Below are 21,544 nucleotides of genomic sequence, written 5' to 3' on the forward strand. Positions count from 1 at the left end.
GTGTTTGTACTTAAATGTACATGCCCAGACCCATAACTCCTAAATCTGATACTTCATAAATTTAAGGAGAAAAAAATATCCTATAAGGAAGTAGAGCTGCAAAGCTATCATCTCCACATCCCTCGAACTACCATCAAGGTGAAAGCTTCAGAAAGACACTCTGGGTTTGGTAGGAGAAAATGTCCCTATTAAGAAGCCAAAACAAGCATTTGGTCTTCCCCAACATAGTCAAAAAGCGATCAAGTAACTATGGAGTTGCAACCATGTCTTTTATTGACCACTTCAAGTAAACACAATATTTTTTTAGGTTAACCAAGATAGGCATACTTAGAAGTAAACCACACTCCAAAACTGTTCTATGCCCTAAAGAAATTAAGTCTTTAAAACAGGCACTCACACTCACAGCACACACACATACACATACACACACACACACACACACACACACACACACACACACACAGAGCCAGGAGACAAATGAAGGCACAAATTAAATTTAGATTCATAGGCTACTTAGAAAACATAAGGCTCCGTTTTGTTTCTAACTCTGTGATTCAGGTATGACAAGACAAACAAAATGCACGGTGCTTCAACCAACAGCTACATGAAAGAGAAGAGATATTTTGTAGACCTATACCCTTAGCTATGACAGATCACCCCAAGGAGTCATGGGGAACTCCTAGAGGATCCAATATGTCATCTATAACTTGGTACCAAACACACAATGACTGAAATATCTGAGAATGTTCAGCAAGAACAAAAGGAAGGCTCAACAAGCACCAAATTTAAAAAAAAAAAAAGTGTTAAGTCTACTTCTGGGGCTCTGGTTACCCAGTAGTAGTCCGGATGAATGGGCCTCACTTAAAGTAAGGAATTTCTCTCATTCCAATACAGTAATGCCAATGGGGAAAAAAAAAAATCTATCCCCCATATTTAGGAAAAACATGGTTAACAAAAGATCCAACTAGAACTTAAAATAAGAATCTACTAACACCAGAGAGAGAGAAAGAGCCTGAAGAGTATGGTGTGATAAGTTCTCTCAAAGGACAATAAGAGAAGCAGACAAGTCTTATGCGTGCCTCTGCCCACGAGATACCAGTAGCACCTCGACCAGTGTCTCTGAGGAAAGGAATTACCCTGGCTTGAGAAGTGTTTTAGAGAAGTTTTCTGAGTCTTTCATTGGGACTCCGGTGTCTCACTGACCGATCAATACTACAAACTGCTTGCACAAAAAAGGCACACAACTGTGCCTATGTTGAAGGTTCTGTGCCTCCTCTAAGATCAAGTCAAGGATTTTGATTACAGTCTTTTGGTTTTGTTTTGGAGCCACATCCAGCAGTGCTCAGAGCTTAGTCCTACCTCTGTGCATAAGACTCTTCCCTTGGTGGGGCTCTGGGGACCATCATGGAAAGCTGGGAATTGAAACTGTGTCGGCTGCATGCAAGGACTTACCCACTATATTATCTCTCCAGACCTATTCAACTCTGACCCCAGTCAGTCACTCTGGATTTTAATTCTCTGGACATGCTCTCTGCGGTTATAAAAGATACTGTGCCTGTTGTAAAAATATCAGTCACAGGGGGAAAAAAAATATCTATAGGCCTTTCATCATCTGGCATCAGTAGAAACCCCAGTGAAAAATTAATCGAGAGGGCAGCCAAAGCAGTAGTAGAGTGAACAGCAGGTACGGTGTTTGCCTTGTACGCAGGTGACCGAGATTTGATGCCCAGCACCCAATACGTTTTCCCCAAGCCCCGCAAAGAGTGAACAATGAGCACTGAGCCAGGAGTAAGCCCTGAGCACCACCAGGTGTGGCCAAAACAAACAAAAAATAACAGAGGGATAGTGCAGAGGTTAAGATACCTTTCTTGCATGTGGCCCATTGTTCAAACCCCCAACAACCCATAAGGTCCCCTGAGCACCACCAGGAGTGATGTGGCCCCAAATATTAAAAAAATAAATAAAAGGAATGGACTAACTCAGTGCACTGCTCACAAAAAAAGTAACACAATGCCCCATAGACAGGGATCTTGAACACAGCTCTGCAGCTCTGACTGAAAACCAACTCCGAATGAATATTTCGGAAAGCAAAACTGAAATTACTCTGTATGTTAAGAATTAAACCTGAAGACCAAAGTTATGGCCACTTCTATGGCTGAGTAAGCAGAGCCATCCTGTAACAGGATGGAAAGCTAAACCAAGAAGGCACCTCCACTTAGCAAGACAGTCTTCCATTCCACTATCCTCAACAGCATCTAAAGCAAAAAGCACAATTCTGATACAAATATGTGCCCCAAAGAAGACACTATCATTTGTAACATTTAAGTTCCCTGTGCATGGAACACAAATAGATACCTTCTAAGCTCGAAAACAAGCTTTCCATGCAGGTCTCAGAGAAAGTAGATACTGCAAACAGCTCAGAGAGGGAACTGGACTTTCTCTAGCCATAAACTGCCTGGACTAGAAACCTAACCTGCAACTTGCTAGTTATAAAACCAAGGTCAAATGTCTTACTTCTCCGAACCTTCCTTTCCTCCCAGCAGAGACAACCAGATTCCTTCCTCAAAGGGTTATGAACGAAACAAATCAACTTGTTTAAACACTCAATACATCATCTAGTATGCAGCAGGCACTCCTCTATGTTGATTATCAGTATCATTGTTATCTGACAGAGATATACAAAGGGGAAATCTGTTACCTATTTGTAGTTACAAGCTTTACTCTACAGACCTGGCCTTATCTAGGAAAGAAACAACTCAGCATGGGTCCAGATCATAAAGCTGACAGGGCTTTTTTTACTGTCTATAGTGTAGCCTAACACTGACCAAAATCTTTTTTGAATTTTATGAAAGTATCTGATTTACAAAGTTATTCATAGTTGTTTCAGACATAACCTTTTGCAGCACTTATCCACTGCCTCTGATACCATACTGAGTGAAGTCAATCAGGAAAGTGGCAGAGCCAGAATGATCTCTTATAAATGGGGTATCAAGAACCTTAGAAAAGGAATAACAAACGGCCTAAAGTATTTTGGGCTGGTCTACAGAACTGAGTTTACAGATTAGGGGTTGAGGGTGAACTGAGCTTACAGAGTAGGGGTTGAGGGCGTCCCTGAGACTGGTGGAAGGAAACAATCCAGTAGCAAGGACCTGGTGGAAAGCTGTTTGCATGAAAGTGAATTGCTGACGATACTTTCAATGACAGAAACTAAAACTAAAAATATTTAAATGATTGTTGAATTGCTTCCCCTTCTATACACCTGTAATGCTACGTTTCTAGTATGAAGCAATGAAATTCTGAGTTCCAGTTGCTAAGACTGATCATTTTTTAACCATCTGAAAGGTAAGAGATAGTGCAGAAATAAATGATCTGAAAATTAATTCAATCCTAAACTTTTAAAAGATGCCCACTCGCCAACTCAGGAACTCGTCAGAAAGCTCAACTGCCTACCTCGGCCTTTCTGCACTTCAGAAATCCGAACCTTAAGAGCTTGGAAATGTAGTTTCTATACAGATGAGTTGGTACTCAATGTCAAAAGTACTAGAGGAGAGCAGGGCATATAGTACAGGAGGTAAGTCTCTTGGCCACCCCTGGCTATGTATCCCTGGCACTAGATATGATCCCTCTGAGCAGCTCCAAGGGTGTCCCAGACCCCTACCCCCCAACTATCCCCACTCAAAAAAAGTGCTAGAGGAAATGAAATGGAATGAAGCCTTGCCCTTAGTCTAAGCATTCATTTTCTCTACTGTGTCCCAAGCATTAAGCTGGGTGCTAGGGATACAGCATTAAACAGAACACACTCTTCCCTTCAGAGTTTATACCTTAGCAAAGCTGATCTCTACCACGTGCTGATTCATCATCTTAAAAAGGAAAGGCCAAGATTAAATATTTTCCCTTCCTCAATAAAGTAAATTGAAATGTCCAAACAAAGGATCCCTGATGCGCCAATGCTGGAGACCTAAAAGGGGCTTAAGAGCATAAACTCGCTGTTAAGCCCGTTTACAGACAGGCTTTTACCCTGTGTGTCATGAGCTAAAGAAACTGCCAACCACAGCAATTTTAGAAAGGCAAATAATTTCAGGAGTTAATTCACGACAGGTAATAAACGACTACATATCCCTTAATGCTTGAGCAAAAAATTATTAGGTCACAACATCATTCATGTTCAATTCAGAAATAATTTGATTTCAGAAATAGGACTATTTGTATTTAATAGATTCCAGAAAACATCATAAAAATTGATCACTTTTAATAAGCATTAGCATTACTGGGGGAGAGTTCAACAGGCCGGAGGACAAGTTTTGCATGCAGAAAGTCCAGGTTTAATTCCTGCACTACATGGTCCCCTGAGCACCGCCAGGGGCAACTTTCCAGAACCTAGCTGGGGATGGCCCACAGACAAATAAAAAAAGAATTAAAATGAAGCACTGATTTTATTTATACATCAGGGGGCCCGAAGCCAATGATGTTCAGGGATTACTCCTGGCTCTGTGCTCAGGGATCACTCCTGGGGTGCTCAGGGATGCCAAGGATGGAAGCCAGCCAACCATGTGCAAGACAAGTACCCTACAACCCACTGTACGATCGTTCTGACCCCAATAGGTAAAGGTAAAGGTAAAGGCCCTCCCGTTGATCGTCGATTTGCTCGAGCGGGCCCAGTAACGTCTCCATTGGAGACTTTGTTGTTACTGTGTCTGGCATATCGAATACTCTCGGTAGCTTGCCGGGCTCTCCGAGAGGGGCGGAGGAATCGAACTCTGGTCGGCCATGTTGGCCGCGTGTAAGGCGAACGCCCTACCCGCTGTGCTATCGCTCCAGCCCAATATACATTATTAACATTTTTTTCACAGTTAACTTTTTTTTCACAGTAACTCTAAATATGCATACTTGATTGCAACCTTAAGATAAATCAGTGAATTCTATCTGAACCATGCCATAACTATGGGATTTCATTAGGCAATACCTAAATTTCATTTTACTCATCTTTAGAATGAAGGAAATGATTAACATTATGGCTTAGATAAGATAATGAATGAGTACATACCTTATAAAATATTCAGTACTATAAAATACACATTTCTACTCCCAATTTCATCAACAATTTTGGACTTTCAAAAAACTCTAAAAATGGGTGTTAAAAGAACTTTGGGGAGGAGGGACTGTCTAAGAGGAGGAAGAAGCAATTAACACGATGTCTGTTCAGACTCATGAAAATAACAAATCAAAACTATTTAGTCATTTTATACCAGCAAAGGTAAAAGATCTCAGCATTCACTTGCATCCTGAGTTTAAGCTGAGAGAGTGTGATCCTGAAAAGTTAAAAAGTAGTGATCAATATCACATAGCTGGTTATACGCGAGAACTAGAATATGAATCTCCATCACTGTCACTGTCCTCCCGTTGTTTATCAATTTGCTCAAGCAGGCCCAGTAACATTGTGAGACTTGTTACTGTGTTTGGCAGATCAAATACGCCACAGGTAGCTTGCCAGGCTTTGCCGTGAGGGCGAGATACTCTTGGTAGCTTGCCGGGCTCTCCGGGAGGGGAGGAGGAATCGAACTCAGGTCTGCCATGTTGACCGCTTGTAAGGCAAACGCCCTACCGGCTGTGCTATCACCCCAGCCCATGAATCTCCATACTCAGTAAAATATTTGACTAGGGAAGAAGACAGGATGTAGGATAAATGAAGAATTCCAGCATCAAAATAGCATTTGGAATACAGCAAAAATATCTCATCAGTGGTCTGAAACTTACTCAAAGCCTATTTGACTGGCTCACCGATCTCAAGTGTTCAATTCCTTTCTGCCTCAGTCTCCTGATATTTAAAAAGATACTCGTAAGGTTGAGAGAATAAATGAACTCTCACCCAACACAGTAAACCCCTGCAATTTTACATTTCACTATTATAATTACTACTCTGAACACTATACCGTCTCCATCAATATGTTAAAAAAAAAAAAAGGAATCTTCAAAGTCCTTGTCCCTTAAAGAGAACAAGAAGCTTGCTTCTGATTTGGCGGGAAGTTAAGTAAATATACCACAAATGGTTAAGATCACTATCTTCCCACACTGACTCAAACCACATATAAATGACCTAATATCAGTAAGAGAATTCTTCAAATCCATAGTGACTAGTGCTAGAAGTATGCTTTCAAGCTGAATTTTAAATTCAGCCATGAAGATTTCATGTTTTCATCTCTAAATGATAGGTTCAGGGACCAGGGAGACAGCTCAGAGGTCGAAATGCATGTTTTGCATGTACAAGAACCTAAGAATCAGGGCTGCAGAGTGAGTGCAGGAGGTAGAACATGGCCTTGCACATGGCCCACCCAGATTCAACTCACAACATCACCAGGAGTGATTCCCTGAACACAGAGCCAGGATTAAGTGCTGAGCATCACCAGGTATGACCCCCTCCAAAAAAAATGCCTGAGTGTGATCCCCAAAACAATAAAACTCCCCCCAAAAAACATTGCCAGGGTGGCAATGGAGGCCCCAACACTGCTGAGCCCACTAGCACCATACTACCAAGCCCTAGTATTGAAGCATATGGACCGGTTGGCCAAGAGTGAGAAAGGGTGTTCCTGAGGCCTGAGAAGTGCTTGGAGGCCCTCCCACAAAACTTTAAGCGTGGGGAGCGGGGATTAGGGGGACGGAGGGGGGAGACCAACTGCTTTAACATGCTGAAGTATGAATACATTTTATTCTTTTTTTCTTGGGGAGGAACACCCAGTAAGTACTCAGGGATCACTCCTGGCAGTGCTGGGCAGAGCACATGAAGAGCCAGGATCAAACCAAGTTTAATCCCACACACTGTCTCTCTGGCCCTTATTTTAACCACTCTAACTCACCCCAGAAAGGCATACTAAAGTTCAGTTGCTTTTACTTCCCCTTTTTGCTTCCTCAATTTTCAGAAAGAAGTGGGTAACACAGATATAGCCATGCTTGGAAACTCAGCACTCACTAGCCTGCCACCTACACACCATGAAAAACACAGACATCACACATCTTGGCTAGCATGCCCCAACGCTAGTACTCCCTCAGCCATCAAATAGTTTACAAACTACCTACCTGCTCTCTGACAGGCACAATTTTCAGGATCAGAGGCATGGCAAAGAACAATGAGAAATATTGTTCCCACAGAGCTTACAGTCTAGTGGGAGACAGGAGAGTGGCAGAAACGACTTCATATCTGGTGGGGTCTTGTGTGGGGGCTTTTGGGATGCAGTGTGAGATGTCTTTATTAAGTGCTCCTTTTAAAGTGGATGTTGGGCAACATACTTTAATGTAGGGATCCTACCTCCCTTTGCATAGACTCAAACACTAGAGAGACAGAGAGGTGAGGAAGAGAAGAGGGGGAGGAGAAAGGAAAGGGAGGAAAAGAGGGAGGAGGAGGAGGAGGCTGAACACACAAATGTACAGATCACATCTCCATCTGGTGAAGACCGTGTAAAACCTCTTGGAATGTCCGTAACATCTTGCTCCTGCAGCCAAGAACTTCACAGAAACTAGCACACAATTTGCTACTTGGAAACATCATGGCCAGTCCTGAAAGGGAAGTCAAGAAACCTACTATTTCCTTCTCCCTGTGACTTTCGCTGTGCAATCTTAGTCCTCTGTGCAGACAAGCCAGAATCCAGGTCTCCGTCTGCACACTGATCCTCAGTTACTGTGACTCCAGGCTTGTCTCTTAAGCCCTTAAGCCCCAGTGTCATCTGTTCAAGGAGGCCAGCGGAATGCCACTGCTTGGCAAACGACAGGGTACTCCACGGACAGAAGCTATTTAAATAAATACATGGATCCAAGCTTGCTGCTTGCTCGACAGGACCATCAAGGAGATTAAGGGGAACATATAAACTGCCTTAAGCTCTCCATAAAGAAAGGTTGTTACAAGGTACTGGCCCTCATAATTTTGACAATTACCATATTTTCCGGTTGTATTTCCTCATATTTCCAAAAATCTCTAACCAAAATAATCCATGGATCTACAGAAGCAGAATATAGAGAATATAATCCTACTAAAATAATAGTTCATGTAAATTAAGCAGGTTAAGAAATCAAAAGTCACTAACAATGTTCCTTACCTGAAGCTCTCACTTGCCTAGCAGTAAGGAACACCAAGTCCCCTTTAGGATCCCAGGTGCCCGACAGTCAGACAGAGGAGGAGCGCAAATCCTGTATCAGGCAAAAAGCGAACCTTTCTTTCCACAAAAGGCTCAAGTTCCTCTCACACATTAAGTTGTGTAGTATTTAAGACAAAACCTTTAGAACTGATCAGGCGACACACTCAGCCGCAGATCAAGAACCTAGAAGGCGCCCAGCAATATTTCATTCTGCTTATTCGACAATCCACTAAGAAAACGCATGCTTTGCCCTTTCATCGCACTGCTGGTTGGCGTACAGGTTATAAACTGCAGTTCTGTGGTTCAGAAAGAGCTAGCCAGAGTACGGCATAAGCTCTGGGTCAGCTCCAATAATAATGGGGTACAGGGGAGCACACAGATTTCTGTTGATGCCCACTAAATCCTTCTTCACAGATACAATGCAGCTACCTCTGATAACTGATGCTAAGGCTAAGTCAAAACTCTAATTTTTACTTCTGATTAGAACTTTAGGGCATTTCCCTTTCAAAGTAGGAAGTATAATAATAATTACATGAACCCTGTACAACACTTACTTCAAAACTGTCTAAGCCTTACAGACTATCATTACCACTGAAAATAATCAGTTGTCCCCACGTAAAGATGCTAACTTTTGCTTTTCTCCAGCAGTCCAGCATGAAAAATTCATGTAGCGCTACTTTCTCAAGCATGAGTGTGGGGAGAGAGCAAAAGACAATACCTTCGAAAAATTATATCCGTTTCACACTCTCAGAAATCAAGTGATAAAGCAGACTAGTTAAAAGGTAATGTTCTGAGAGAAGGACGGACATAGAAAGATTGCATTCATCTGGGGAACATAAAGCAACAAAATAGGAGACTAACACCCAAGAATAGCTAAGTACCAGGAGGTTCACTCCATGGCTTGGAGGCCAGCCACACATGCTAGGGGAAAAGGCAGCTCAGATAGAGAAGGGAGCACCAAATAAAGGGTGTTGGGAGGATCCTCCCAGGATGGGAGAAGCATGCTGAAAGTAGACTATAGACTGAACATGATTACCACTCAATGCCTCTTTTGCAAACCACAGCACCCAAAAGGAGAGAGAGAACAAAAGGGAATGCCCTGCACAGAGGCAGGGTGGGTTGGGGGGATGGGGGGCAGGAGGGATACTGGCATCAGTGGCGGTAGAAAATGGGCACTGGTGGAGAGATGGACACTGGTGGATACTGGATCATTGTATAATGGAAACCGAAGCACAAAAATTTGTAAGTCTACAACAGTACCTCATGGTATTTCACTAATAAAAATTTAAAAAAATAAAAAAAAGGTAATGTTCTGGGGCTGGAGTGATAGCACAGCAGAAGATAGGGCTTTTGCCTTGCACGCAGTTGACCGAGGTTTGATTCCCAGCATCCCATATGGTCCCCCGAGCACTGCCAGGAGTAATTCCTGAGTGCATGAGCCAGGAGTAACCCCTGTGCATTGCCAGGTGTGACCCCCAAAAGCAAAAAATTTTTAAATTTTAAATAAATAAATAAAAGGTAATGTTCTTATTTAAAATGGACATAAGGACCAAGGTTGAGTGCAGCAGCAGACAATGTTCTTGCCTTGCATGTGGCCTAACCCAGTTTGAGCCTTTAGGCACCATAAAGGGTCTCCCAAACAGCACCAGGAGTGAGCACAGAATGAGGAGTAAGCAAAGGCTAAGCCCCCCAAATTAAAAATTCCAGCTTGGGGGGCTGAAGAGGTAGTATAGAGGTTAAGGCAGGCACCAGCCCTACACGCAGCAAACCAGGCAACTCCATATGATCCCCCAAGCACTGGAGTGATCTGGGAAGGGAAAACAGAACCAGGAATAAGCCCTGAGAACCACTGGCTGTGGCCCAAAAATCAAAACAGAAGGAAAAATGAATACAGACAACTTCTAAGTATACATATTAAGCGTCAAATTCCCAAATTACTTTATTCTATAGCATAAAAAGAAAATGAAAGAAAAAGTAAAATTTTAGGAAAGAAGGAATAAAGGTGAGAACCATCAAAGGTGAGGAAGGAAAAAGAAAGTTCTTCCCCTAGGCTGCAACAACATCTACAAAAACACAATGCAGTCTTCATCCACCAGTGCAAGCCAGCTCGAGGAGACCCACTGGGATACAAAGAACTTAGCCCAACTAAACAAAAAGCAAATAAAAATTTAAAACATCCAAACAGGGATAAAGGGAGAGTGAGAAGGAAATATTCCTTTATTTGAATGCCGCCAAGAAAATATTTTAACAGTAAAAGCAAACATTTGCCTTCATTTATAAGTCTGAGTCGTGTGTGATTTCCTGCATCTAAGAACCGCTTTCTGAACTACAAAGAGGCCACAAAACATCACATTTTTCCCTCCCTTCAAAAACCCACAAGATGGTGATTAACAAAAACAGCCCCTGTCTTCAGGCATAGTTTCAAATGCCACAAGGAGAAGATAAAACTTAAGTGGAAGAGCTGGTTTGTAAACAAATAGCGATAGGTTGCTGAGAAGAGAAACAAACTCTATTTTGACCAGCAAGCAGCTCTCCTGGCCCCTCTATGGGAAACTCCAAGGGAAAGCGACCCTTGCACTCTCTTGCACTCTCTAGCACTAAGCATCTGGAGGAAATGGAGACAAAGCCTCCCCAGCCCTGACCCCCCACAGAGCTACAGAGAACCCCTGACTCCCCACAAGTTCTGAGTCTGAGCCCAGAGTTCAGTTACTCAGGACAAACCCAAGAACTGTCTCCATTTCCTAGGGGCTAAACAGTCATGAGACTGCACCTTCATTTTTTTTGTTTTTGTGTTTGGGGCCACATTAGGCGATGCTCAGGGTTCTGACTCAGCACTCCTGGCAATGCTCAGGAGACCATATGGGATGCCAGAAACCAAACCCACGTCTGCTGCGTGCAAGGCAAGCACCCTACCCATTGTACTACTGGCCGGGCCCCAGGGAACCTGAACTTCTCTCCAGGGTATATCCATCACACAAAAATGATCCTTCCTCGTAAAAACATTCATCAAAAAATCTTGAATCCAAGAACAAAAAAAAACAGGATCAGATCAGATCTAGACATGGTGATAAAATAACTTAAAAGAGAAGATTCTTCAGATTATCATGAGAATTGAAGAACGGTAAAAGAACTGAAATTGATCCTCTATTCCAAAATGTTCCAATTTAAAAGGGGAAGGGGATGAGGGGATGATAAGAGGGTGAGAACCAATAATCTCGAATTGTCAAATATTATAGAATAAGTCACCTTAAATTTTAAAAAGTGGTCTTAAAATTTTTCAATGAAAAATAGATGAAACAAAATATTCTCTCTCTCTGTCTCTCTCTCACACACACACACAACACACACACACACAGCACAAAAACGTGTAGGGGTGGGGCAGAGAAATAGCTCAAAGGGTTGAAGCACACGCTCTGCTCTGCAGAGGCCTCACCTCTGATCCCTGGGTCCACCACAGCGGGGCTAGCTTTGGTACCTCAAACACCAGCACTATGCACTCTCCACCCAAGCACAGAATCACTGTCTTCTCCATCACCTCCACCCACGGATAAAGAATTACAGGCACACACCCCAACATGTACAAGCTTTCTGACTGTACCTGGAACATTTCTGCAGTCATCAAAATTCCACGTATAGTCTCTCTTTGAGATTATCTAGTCCGGTAGTGTTGAATGCCACTGCAGTCAAGATCTACAGTTCAGTCCATCTAGATTATTACTTCTGATGTTTATAAAGCAAAACAAAGTTCTGTAGGCGAAAATTTTATTGCTTTATCTGAGACTTACTTTCAGTTAGATCACCCCACCTTTGATACTAGTTCACTTTCATTATTGTACAAGACCTCACTTCGATTCTGAAACAACAGCCACTCTTTAAGGAGAGACAGACATATTCTCTAATCTCAGTCATCGCATGCCTCCCCTCCCCCAACTAAGCATAGCTCAAAAGACGTGCAAGATTATTAACACTGTTCAGAAAAAAAAAAAAAGCTAAAGAGAAATGTGAGTTAAACAGAATAAACTTCCACTGTTAAGTATCATCCCCAAATAAATTTACAGTACCTATATCGAATAGGGTAAAGACTAGAACGTCATACCAGTCAGTGACAGAACATTCTCAATCTCCATGACATTTTTCCTGGAGGGTTGGGGGACCCATCCGGCGGCACTCAGGGACCCTGCAGTGTCAGGAGTCAAACAGCAGGTTCCTACATGCCCTGCATGCAGCCCAACCCTTGCGGCCATCCTCATGGTCCCTCAATAAATCTCTTCTGACTTTTGACTTTTTACAAATCCTCACTTGCTTTCTAAAACAGTTCAGTAAAAGCACCAACCTAATTAACAGCAGCTTCCTCAGCAACAGTGGCCTTGATTTCACTTATTTACACATTAACTGCAGCCTCCTTTTGGCCAATCGAGTCTATTCTGTATACCATGCCGAGCCTTTTATCTGCCCTGGACAGCATTTTCTCCAGCAGATGAAGTAGATGCCGATTGATTTGCTGTCGAGCATGGTAAATTAATAGCAACAAATTGCTGAGGGCCCGTCTCACTGCTCCACCATGCTTCGGCAGTTTTGCTTTATTTGCTCCATGATGGGCAGCAGTCGGCCTCTTCAAGTCAATTTCTTCTTAACAACCTGCAATACTTTTCAATGGTGAAAATAGAGCTGTTCCTTGTAAGTCAGAAATCAATATCCTATTGCCCTCAGAAAATGCTAAACAAGCAGTATTGGCAATCCACTTGGTACTAGAGGGTATCAGATATAATGCAAATCCATACCGCTTCCCTCCTTGTAGTTATTACAGTTTGCTAAAAGGTTCCTAATGTCATTTATCATCATTTACCATCGACCAGAGGGGCTATGATTATGATATCCTATCAGCTGGCAAGGCCCTTTCATTTCTATTCAATTAATATTTTAGCAGCACTCAAACGGTTGTGGCCCAAGTCTCAAAATAAAATTTACATGGCTCGGAGTGAAACAATTTTCATGCTGTTTCAAAAAAATTTATTTCACAAGAGCTTATATGTACATCCACATTTATAAACATGTATGTGTGTGTGTATACATATATATCACACCGCATTTATTCTTTTGTTGTTAAATTGCTAATGTCCAGCATTTTCTAAAATTCAAGGTAATTTCTTAGAGGCGAAAGAGGACTTTCAGATCACAAAATGAATGGTAACTGTGTCACCAGATATTCTCAAAGATGTCAAAATGTGGTGAGTTCATCTCCATTTACAGTTCCTACGGAGAATTCACATGCCCGTTTGTTCCTAATATGCATTCAATATTCAGTTTTTAAACTGGTAACTGCTGCTGTCAGATTAAATCAAGGGGGTCCTCCTTAATTGCAGATTTACAGGTGAAGGATGGGAACAAGCAGCATTTAGCAGTGCCATCAACTGCATACATCACTTTGTTCTATCCATGGTCACTGACCCATTTAAAAGCCACACAGCATTTATAAAGAGAAACAGAGAGAAATAATCAGCAGAAACGTAACAAAACCATAGGTCCAAGGTCTCTCCAGAACAAAAAGCAAACACCTCACACACTTGGAGAAATCCTTAAGGAATAAAAGGCAATACACTCTTTCCACTTCCAAAAATTTGATTACGAAGACTCACAATGAAATGTGCCGTTTCTAACTAAGTCCCATTTGTCATCTTCACTTCCAAGCTAGAACTTCAAGCACGATGAAGCGTTAATTCACATTATAGCCTAGAACAATCCATTCTAACTTTTCTAGGTTCCACAACACCCCCCCCAAGCCTCATCTGCTCGATTCTATCAATCCTATTAAGATTTCCAGAAATTAGATTCATATTTTATACACTAATTCCATGTCATGTCACTGAGTTCCCCTTTAAAAAAAAAAATCAGCTAATTCTACCAGACTAATGCTATTTACTCAGTTACCAAAATTTAAATTAATTATGTTCTCAAACATAATTGTTAAAAATTGGCAACATTATGCAGGCTTAATTAAGATTAAATCCAATTTACTAAATGTACTTTAATTGGTACTAATTACATTAGCTTTCATTTCAGAATGACAAATTCCCCATAGGTTTCACTTTAGCGTCCTCTACCCGAATCAACACACAGTGACTGAAGATGTGCATCCTACAGAATGGGGTAGGGCCCTAAAGCCGACCTCCCCACCTCGCCCGCCCTGTTTGTCGCTGCTCTGGGCTTTTATCCTTTTATCAATTTGCTAAGTCACAGAGTCATGACTCCATCACAGCCATCATTTTCTGTTCCAATGAAAAATTTCTCTAAAAATAAATAGTCTGTGGCTGGCAGCAGCCAAGAGGAACAGGGGCATTAACCAAAAAATACACAAAGGTTTCAAATATCAGGGCCACCAATTACTAGGGTACTTCCAAGGACTCCGGGGACTCCTACTCTTGAACCCTTTGAGACACAAATCTAATAAGTGAATAAGCCTAACCCGATCTTGAGAACTAGGCCCAATTATGCCGCAGGCCAACTTCCCTGCATTATCGCTGCTTTCCATTACAAGGGTACCCAGCAAGTGCATCTGGAAGGGAGGCCAAGAGGAACCAAGGCTGTCTGCCTAGGAAAACAAATAAAGACAGATATGCCTCTGTGCTTAAGGGGGGATAGAAAGAAAATATAATAAGTAGGTGGTTTGCAGGGCTGTCTGTATTTCATAATGTGATAAACTGCCCTCAGGATTCTTGATATGATTGAATTTAAAAGCAGGAGGAAAAAAGGGAAAATGTACTCCATTCTCAATTTTAAGTGGACAGCGTTTGAGGCCAGCTGGACAAGAAGATGACAGAATTACAGAGGAATAAAACGTGAAAACCAAAGGATCTTACATACTATCCCTCAAAAAACAAGACACAGAGAGTTAAACAAAAGTATGTGCATCTCAAAAATGGAAATAGAAACATCTAGAAACTGAATGGCTAGGGTAAACAAGACACAGAAGAAATAAACGGTGATTAATCATCAGCCCAATCTTTAAAAAGGACACTAATTAACCTAGGGTGGTAGGGTGAAGACCAAGAACTGTACATGATTCAGATTTAAGATGACATGAAATGAGGTTAGTTAAGAAACAATTATCTGCCCTGTAATTTCTTCCAGTAAGGTAGCGCTAAGGAGTCCATAGCCCCATGAGTTTTGTTAAAGCAGGAGTTGTCTACGTTACTAATCTAAACAGAAATGGCAAAAATTACCCAAAAAAGGAATTTGGCTATTAAACCTACAGTAAAGTCTATTATAATGTTAGTACTGATACAATAAAATGAAATTCAAAAAAAAGGTTCTAATGCAATGACTCATTTTTCCACACCTTTCCATTTTCAAATAATATCTATCCAATTACTCTGTGTCATAATTTAAAGACCTAATATTTAAGTATGCTCTGAGTATGTGGCGACTGATACACAAAGAGGAATTCAAATTGGTAAAGTCAAATCATAACGTGACTATTTAATATTTTTAAACTTGCAAAGTAATGAAATCAATTGTAAAGGCCAGCAAGAAAGAGAAAATACTATGTTTTCTCTTGTCTCTTCCTCGCAGGTAAACATCTACGTACCTCTTCTGAAATGGTTCTTGAGACCTGAAGCACTTTGCACAGGGAGATCACTAAAAATAAATGCCTCCTAGAGGAATTATTGTAAGGCAATGCTTTACATATACATGCTATTTTTCTAACTAGGAAGCTTAAACCAAACCTATTTTATTCAATCTCCTAGGAGAGTAGGATTGGGAGGTAGGGTATTTGCATGATACCTCTCAACACACTTTTTGACTAATAATTATTTTTCTCTTCTCATTCATTTTCCTTTTTTCTTTTTTTTGGCTGAACTAATTGCAAGACCTGCCTTATCAAATCCTCTATTCGGTTCATTTGCTCTATATGATTTTTGGAAGTAGTAATAGTTATAATTCCTGGGAAGATCCAACTAAGTAGCTTCCAGGGACCATCGGAGGATTTTACATCAATTTCTTTGTTAACGCCACAGATTTCATTTTGATCCTCCCTGTTCACCTTTCCTCCATGCTTTCACACCAAGTCAAGAAAGAAGCCATACAAATTAGAATTTACTTTTCAGTCTTTTCCAAGAAATCCTCTTTCATACATCTGCAATGCTCAAAACACATAAACTTTTAAAAAGACTAGATCTTCTAATCTAACAATCTGCTTTTCAAAGTGCGCAAACTTTAGTATTAAACCACAATTTTAAATGATTAAAATTAGGACAACCTGCCAAGAAGATGGGAAATTACATGTGAAAACAAAACAGCACTCTCTCCATTACAGATTTTTTAAAAATACAGGTAGCCACAATAATGTGCAGAATTGGTGATACACAAAATTCTCTCTCAGGTGGTACACAGTATTATTGTTAATTTAAAAGTTATAAAGAAATACCAACTTACCTGCTTGTGCATTTCTATATTCAACCCATAGGACATCTCATAATACTGTGAAGGAAGAAAAAGTAATTAATTATATGTCTTTAATCAACCTTCCTGGTTCGTTCAAAACACCTCCAAGAATATTTCAAACATAAAAGCTTCACCTAAAGCAAAATATTCATTAAGTTCATGCTTAATGTACAGAGAAACATTCCACTGCTACCTTTAGTCTAATAAACTAAAGCTACCTTAAGACACAGACTTTAAGAAAATCACAAAAATAAGGACACTGAATTCAAATGTAATAGTTATCTGCAATTGTTTGTATAAGTCACAAGAGATATATTAAAACAGTCTAAGGGATATTTGTCCATGTGGAAAAATTCCTAGGCACAAAGGACAAGTGAATGGAAAAAACGTTTCTTGTCCAAATACCGATGCACTGAAAAAAAAACTATTCAAAAAGGTGATGCTACCTTGCAATTTTGACTGCTCATTTTCAGTGTAATGCTCCCATTCTAGTCATAGGAAATACTTAATAGGAAATAATGTGCTACTGTAGTGTGATCTTTATGAACAAACAAAAAAAATACGCCTGTCAAGACTTTTGGGGAAAGCAAATCTGATTTTTTGACTACGTAATATAGCTGACATTAAAGAATTTCTGACAGAACAAATCAGTTACACAGGCAACTACAACACTTCTCAAGCCAATGGACCACAACAGAAAATGAACACACGCGCCAAACAAAAAAATACACACGCGCTAATAAAATAAAAATAAAGGAGTGGGGGCAGGGAGGCCTCCAAAGGAACAGGATGTCTCATGGCATCATTTGAAAGAAAAAGAAAAACAATACAATTTTAATAGAACACATAAAAATTGGTTAGAACTATTTGAAGAGCAATAAAACAAAGAACACGGACAAAAACATGCAACTTAAGATACTAAATTAGACAGACTTCCTTTCAATCTGCAAAAGCAAACGCACAAGAAATTCATATGCTTCGGAAAAGGAACTTTTTCAAATTTCAAATCACAGTCAGCTGCCAGAATATGCAAGGTCAAAAACCCTGGAATTACAGGTTGCTAATGCGATATTCCCTCAACCTCCAAAGCACTGGCTCTATGACTGATCTGTCTGCAGGTTCCAGCACACTGAATGACTTGTTGGTGGGGGGGGGGGTACCCCAAACTAGAGAGCACTTTAAATCCAGAGCAGTTTTCTTACCATGACATAATGCCGCTGCATCTCTGTCTTCTCACTGGCCAGTTTCTCACATTCCAGCTTCAGGCTGTTCAAGACACAAGAAAAACCTAAGTGTGCAAACCTGGATTTACCTCCTTCTTCTCTAAATCATCGCCTACAAAATGCCAAGTCAACTGTCTGAAATACCACTCTCATTACAGGAGGAGAGGCAGGAGAGAAAGGGGTGATTAGTTACAACCGGCCAGGGTGGGGAAAAATGCCCTTTCAATACAGATGTGTGGAGGCATGGGGGAGACGTAGTTGTCTTATCAAATGCAAAAAAATTATCGAGCCAATTGAATGGGGGGGGTCATCGAGAAATATTCATTATACTCAGGTAATAAAGCAAGTACAAGTAAATAAGCATCAATAACCCCTACCTATTAGAAACATAAATAAGTCCCCCCCATAGGTCACAAGGGAACTTTTTTTTTCCACTTGCAGGAAGAGAAAAATGGAGATATGTATCAAGCATGTGTTACCAAGGATGTCTTATCTGCCCCCCCTCCAAAACAGAGGCAAGTTGAATACCACCACCCAGGGGCAAAGCGTGGATCCCCGGTCAGTGACTTGTTTGCGTTTTTGCTTAAAAAAATAAGCGCTCCACGTCACTTAAAAAAAAAAAAAAAGGAGGAGAAGCCGATCAAAGAACCGTATTTCAAAGACATTCTAAAAAAACGGATGACTGTGTCGAGGCCAGAAAGCAGCATGTTTTCTGCATGGAAGTAATGAAATCGCTCCCTCGCGACTTCCCAGGGCTTTGCAAGAAAGCCCCGCGTGCAATTCTGGCCAATTCTGGCCGACGGGGAGCAAGAAGTGAGACTGCACGGAGCTCTCTCGGAGTAAGAACCAAGAAGTCAAAAGGCCCCAGAACCTTCCCGGGCCTTCCATTCCGCGGGACCCAATAAATCAATACCGAAAGTTTGGCCTCAGCATTTTGCAAGTCTCCCCCCCCCCCGCCCCCCACACTCCCCCAGTTTCGATGGTTCTGCCTCCACCACCACCCCCGCCCCTAAAAGAAGCCTCAGAAAAACCGAGCAACGCTTCGGTGGTTTCTTCGCACCTGCCCAGGGGCCGGCCCGGGGACTCCTTGTTCCTCCTGCCCACGCGGTAGAGATCGACCCGGGAGGGCTTGGAGGGGGGCAGCCCCGCCGACCCCAAACAACGGCTGCGTGCGTGTGTGTCGGGGGGGGGGGGGGGCGGGAGAAGGCTGCAAAATTTGGGGTGGGGGCGAACACCGACGGGAGACGGACGCAGCTGCCGGGAGCACGATTACCTGTGGTACTGAGCCTGCAAAAACTGAAACTCTTCCTTGATCCGATCGCAGGACTCGGAAATGGTAAATTTAAAGGGCTGAGCAGGCTGATGCGGTGCCTACGGAACAACAATAAAAGATCTCATTAGCCCCGCAACGGCGGGGAGCCGGGGGGGGGGTGGTGGGGGGTTGCAGGGGGAGGTCGGGGCGGGCTGGGGAGGGGGAGTGGGGGGGAAGGCGGCGCGGGACGCGGGGCGCGAAGCCGCGCAAAGAGCGAGCCACCAACTCTCCTCCCCTCCCGGGCCCCCCCCCCAGGCCGTTTCCAGGGGATCCCCCCCGACCCCAGCCCCAGCCCCGATCCCGATCCCGATCCCCCCCCCACCCCCCACCCTCGCCGGCGCCGCGAGCCGCGCCCACGCCCTCCGCACCCGGAATGGAAACGGGCCCGTCGGGGGCACGCGCGCCATGGCGTCGGGCTGCGGGGGGAGAGGGGGGCAAGCGCGGTCGCCCCCCGCGCCCCGCCGCGCCCCGCGTCCCGCCGCAGCCCCGCACCCGCTCCCCGAGCCGGCCCGGGCCGCGCCGCCGCTGCCGCCGCTGCCGCCGCCGCCGCCGCCGCCGCCCTCCCCGCCCCGGCGCCGCCCCCGCCCCGCGCCGCCCCGCCTCGAGGAGCCGCCCGCCGGGGACGACCCGCGACGCGGCGCGGCGCGCAGGGGCTTCCGAGACAACAATGAGAAAATGGCTCCAAGCCCGCTGCCTCCCGGCGCCCCGGCTGGCGGGGGAGTCCGCCCGCCGGGACCGAGGGGGGCGTCGGCGGCGGCGGCGGCGGCGGCAGCGGCGGCGGCCGCCGCGCGGGGCCGCCGGCCGCGCTCCACGCCCCTCCGCGGCCCAGACCCAACTCGGCGCGCCGGGCGCGGACGCGCGGACGCGGGGACGACCCCCCCCCCCCAGCCACGCACCCACCCACCCAGCCACCCACCGTCCCGTGCCCCCCGAGCGGGCGCCCGCACTCACCGGGTGTCGCGTCTGCGGGTACATCTTGCTCAGGTCGCGAATCATCCAAGCCGGTTTAGTTGGCGGCGCTGGACAAGGGCGCGCGGCTCATTGGATGGAACGGTCCGGAGGCGGCGGCGCGCTCGGCCGCGGGGTCCGAGGGGCGGCTCGGGCGGTCCCGGCCCCCGCCTGGGTCTCGCGTGACGCGGGCGGGAGGGACGCGCGGCGGCAGCGGCGGTGGCGGTGGCGGCGGCGGCGGCGGCGGCGGGGTGCCCGCGGCCGGGCCGCTCCGCATTCCCCGCAGGCGTCACTGCTCCGCGGCGGGCATCGTCCGGCGCGCGGCTTCCCCCGGGCAGGTCCCGACGTTCGCCCCGCCGAGCCCGGCGCCGCGGCCGGGGAAGTGCGAGCTCCGCGCCCCGGCGCCCGTCGACAGCGCCGCCCGCCCGTTCGCCCGCTCGCTCGCTCCTTCGCCCGCTCGCTCGCTCGCTCCACGTCCCGCGGCAAACTTTTTTTTATTTCTTTTAATTGGTTGTTATTCCTCCGAATGAATGATCTCTCTCTTCTCGCCCGAAAGCGAACACAAAACTCCTTTGCTGCTGCGTGGAAAAAAAAAAAAGGTCTCGGCGCCGCTGCTGTGGGTTTTCTCTGGAGAGATTTTTTTTTTTTTTTGCACTTCACGGCCACGATCTTTGAAAAAAAAAAAGGCACCTTTTAGCTTCTTTTACCACATCTCATTTCCTTATTTTTCTTCCTTCCTGTTTTCTTGTCTTTAAAAAAAAAAAAAAGAAACCAAATTGAAGGGGATTATGAAAATAAAAGAGAGTGAAACACTTGCGGCTTTAAAAAAAAAATTCTCTCCTTTCAAACTCTTGCGAACACCACCTCAAAATAATATACAAGTGTGTGAGAGAGGGGGAAGAAAGCAGCCAACAGCCCAAACACCCGCTCAGAACAGCTCTAACAACACGCTCTGTGTAGGTGACTTCTTTGACCAAATTTAGCAGCAGCTAATCATTAACATTCTGATACATATTCACAATCGGCCGTGGGGGGACCGTGAAGCATCCCGGGAGATGTAGTCCTGCCTCCAGCCACTGGCGCGGAGGATCCGGCCCGGCGGACTACAATTACCGGCCGGCCCCGCGACCGCTCGGGGGCGCTCTCCCAGCGCCCCGCCTCCCTCGGCGGGGTAAGTGTCTCCAGCAGCCAATCAGAGATGAGTGAGCATTAATCGCCGTTCTAAGTTACTGCCCATCATTTCCCCGCTGACAAATGGCGAGGCAGCGGGGCGGAGTCGGACGCTCAGAAACCCACGTGGGGGCCGGGCGTCGTCCGCGGTTCGGACCAATGAGCCGGACGGCGATGGGGTGGATGGAGGCTGGGTGAAGAGGGCCCGCCCAAGGCGGAGCTTAGCCTTGGCTGACGTTCCTTAGCGCGAGTGTTCGAACCCGGGAAACATTTGTTCAGCTGTCAATCAAAGTAACGTGGGCCTGGGAGAAGCGGCGGCGGCGGCG

The 21,544-nt window shown here is 44.6% G+C and overlaps 1 protein-coding gene across 8 annotated transcripts in view; it reads right to left on the reverse strand.

Moving 5' to 3' along the window:
• Positions 1-20,161, reverse strand: part of LOC130027974 (transducin-like enhancer protein 4) — a 154,316-nt gene extending 134,155 nt beyond the window's left edge. For 4 of the 8 annotated variants that reach the window (XM_056118739.1, XM_056118738.1, XM_056118735.1 and 1 more), the window contains exons 1-4: positions 19,469-19,510; positions 19,062-19,159; positions 17,768-17,831; positions 16,557-16,601 (exon numbers count right to left, since the gene is read on the reverse strand). In XM_056118739.1, coding sequence (XP_055974714.1) covers positions 16,557-16,601; positions 17,768-17,831; positions 19,062-19,159; positions 19,469-19,507 — 246 coding nt within the window. In that variant the 5' untranslated portion in view covers positions 19,508-19,510. Of the gene's footprint in view, positions 1-16,556; positions 16,602-17,767; positions 17,832-19,061; positions 19,160-19,468; positions 19,511-20,051 lie in introns of those variants that run through there. The other 4 variants (XM_056118737.1, XM_056118736.1, XM_056118733.1 and 1 more) reach the window with 2 other exon arrangements.
• Positions 20,162-21,544: the final 1,383 nt, after the last annotated feature.

Source organism: Sorex fumeus, unplaced genomic scaffold (genome assembly GCF_029834395.1).
Source record: "Sorex fumeus unplaced genomic scaffold, SorFum_2.1 ptg000038l, whole genome shotgun sequence".
Taxonomy (NCBI): domain Eukaryota; kingdom Metazoa; phylum Chordata; class Mammalia; order Eulipotyphla; family Soricidae; genus Sorex; species Sorex fumeus.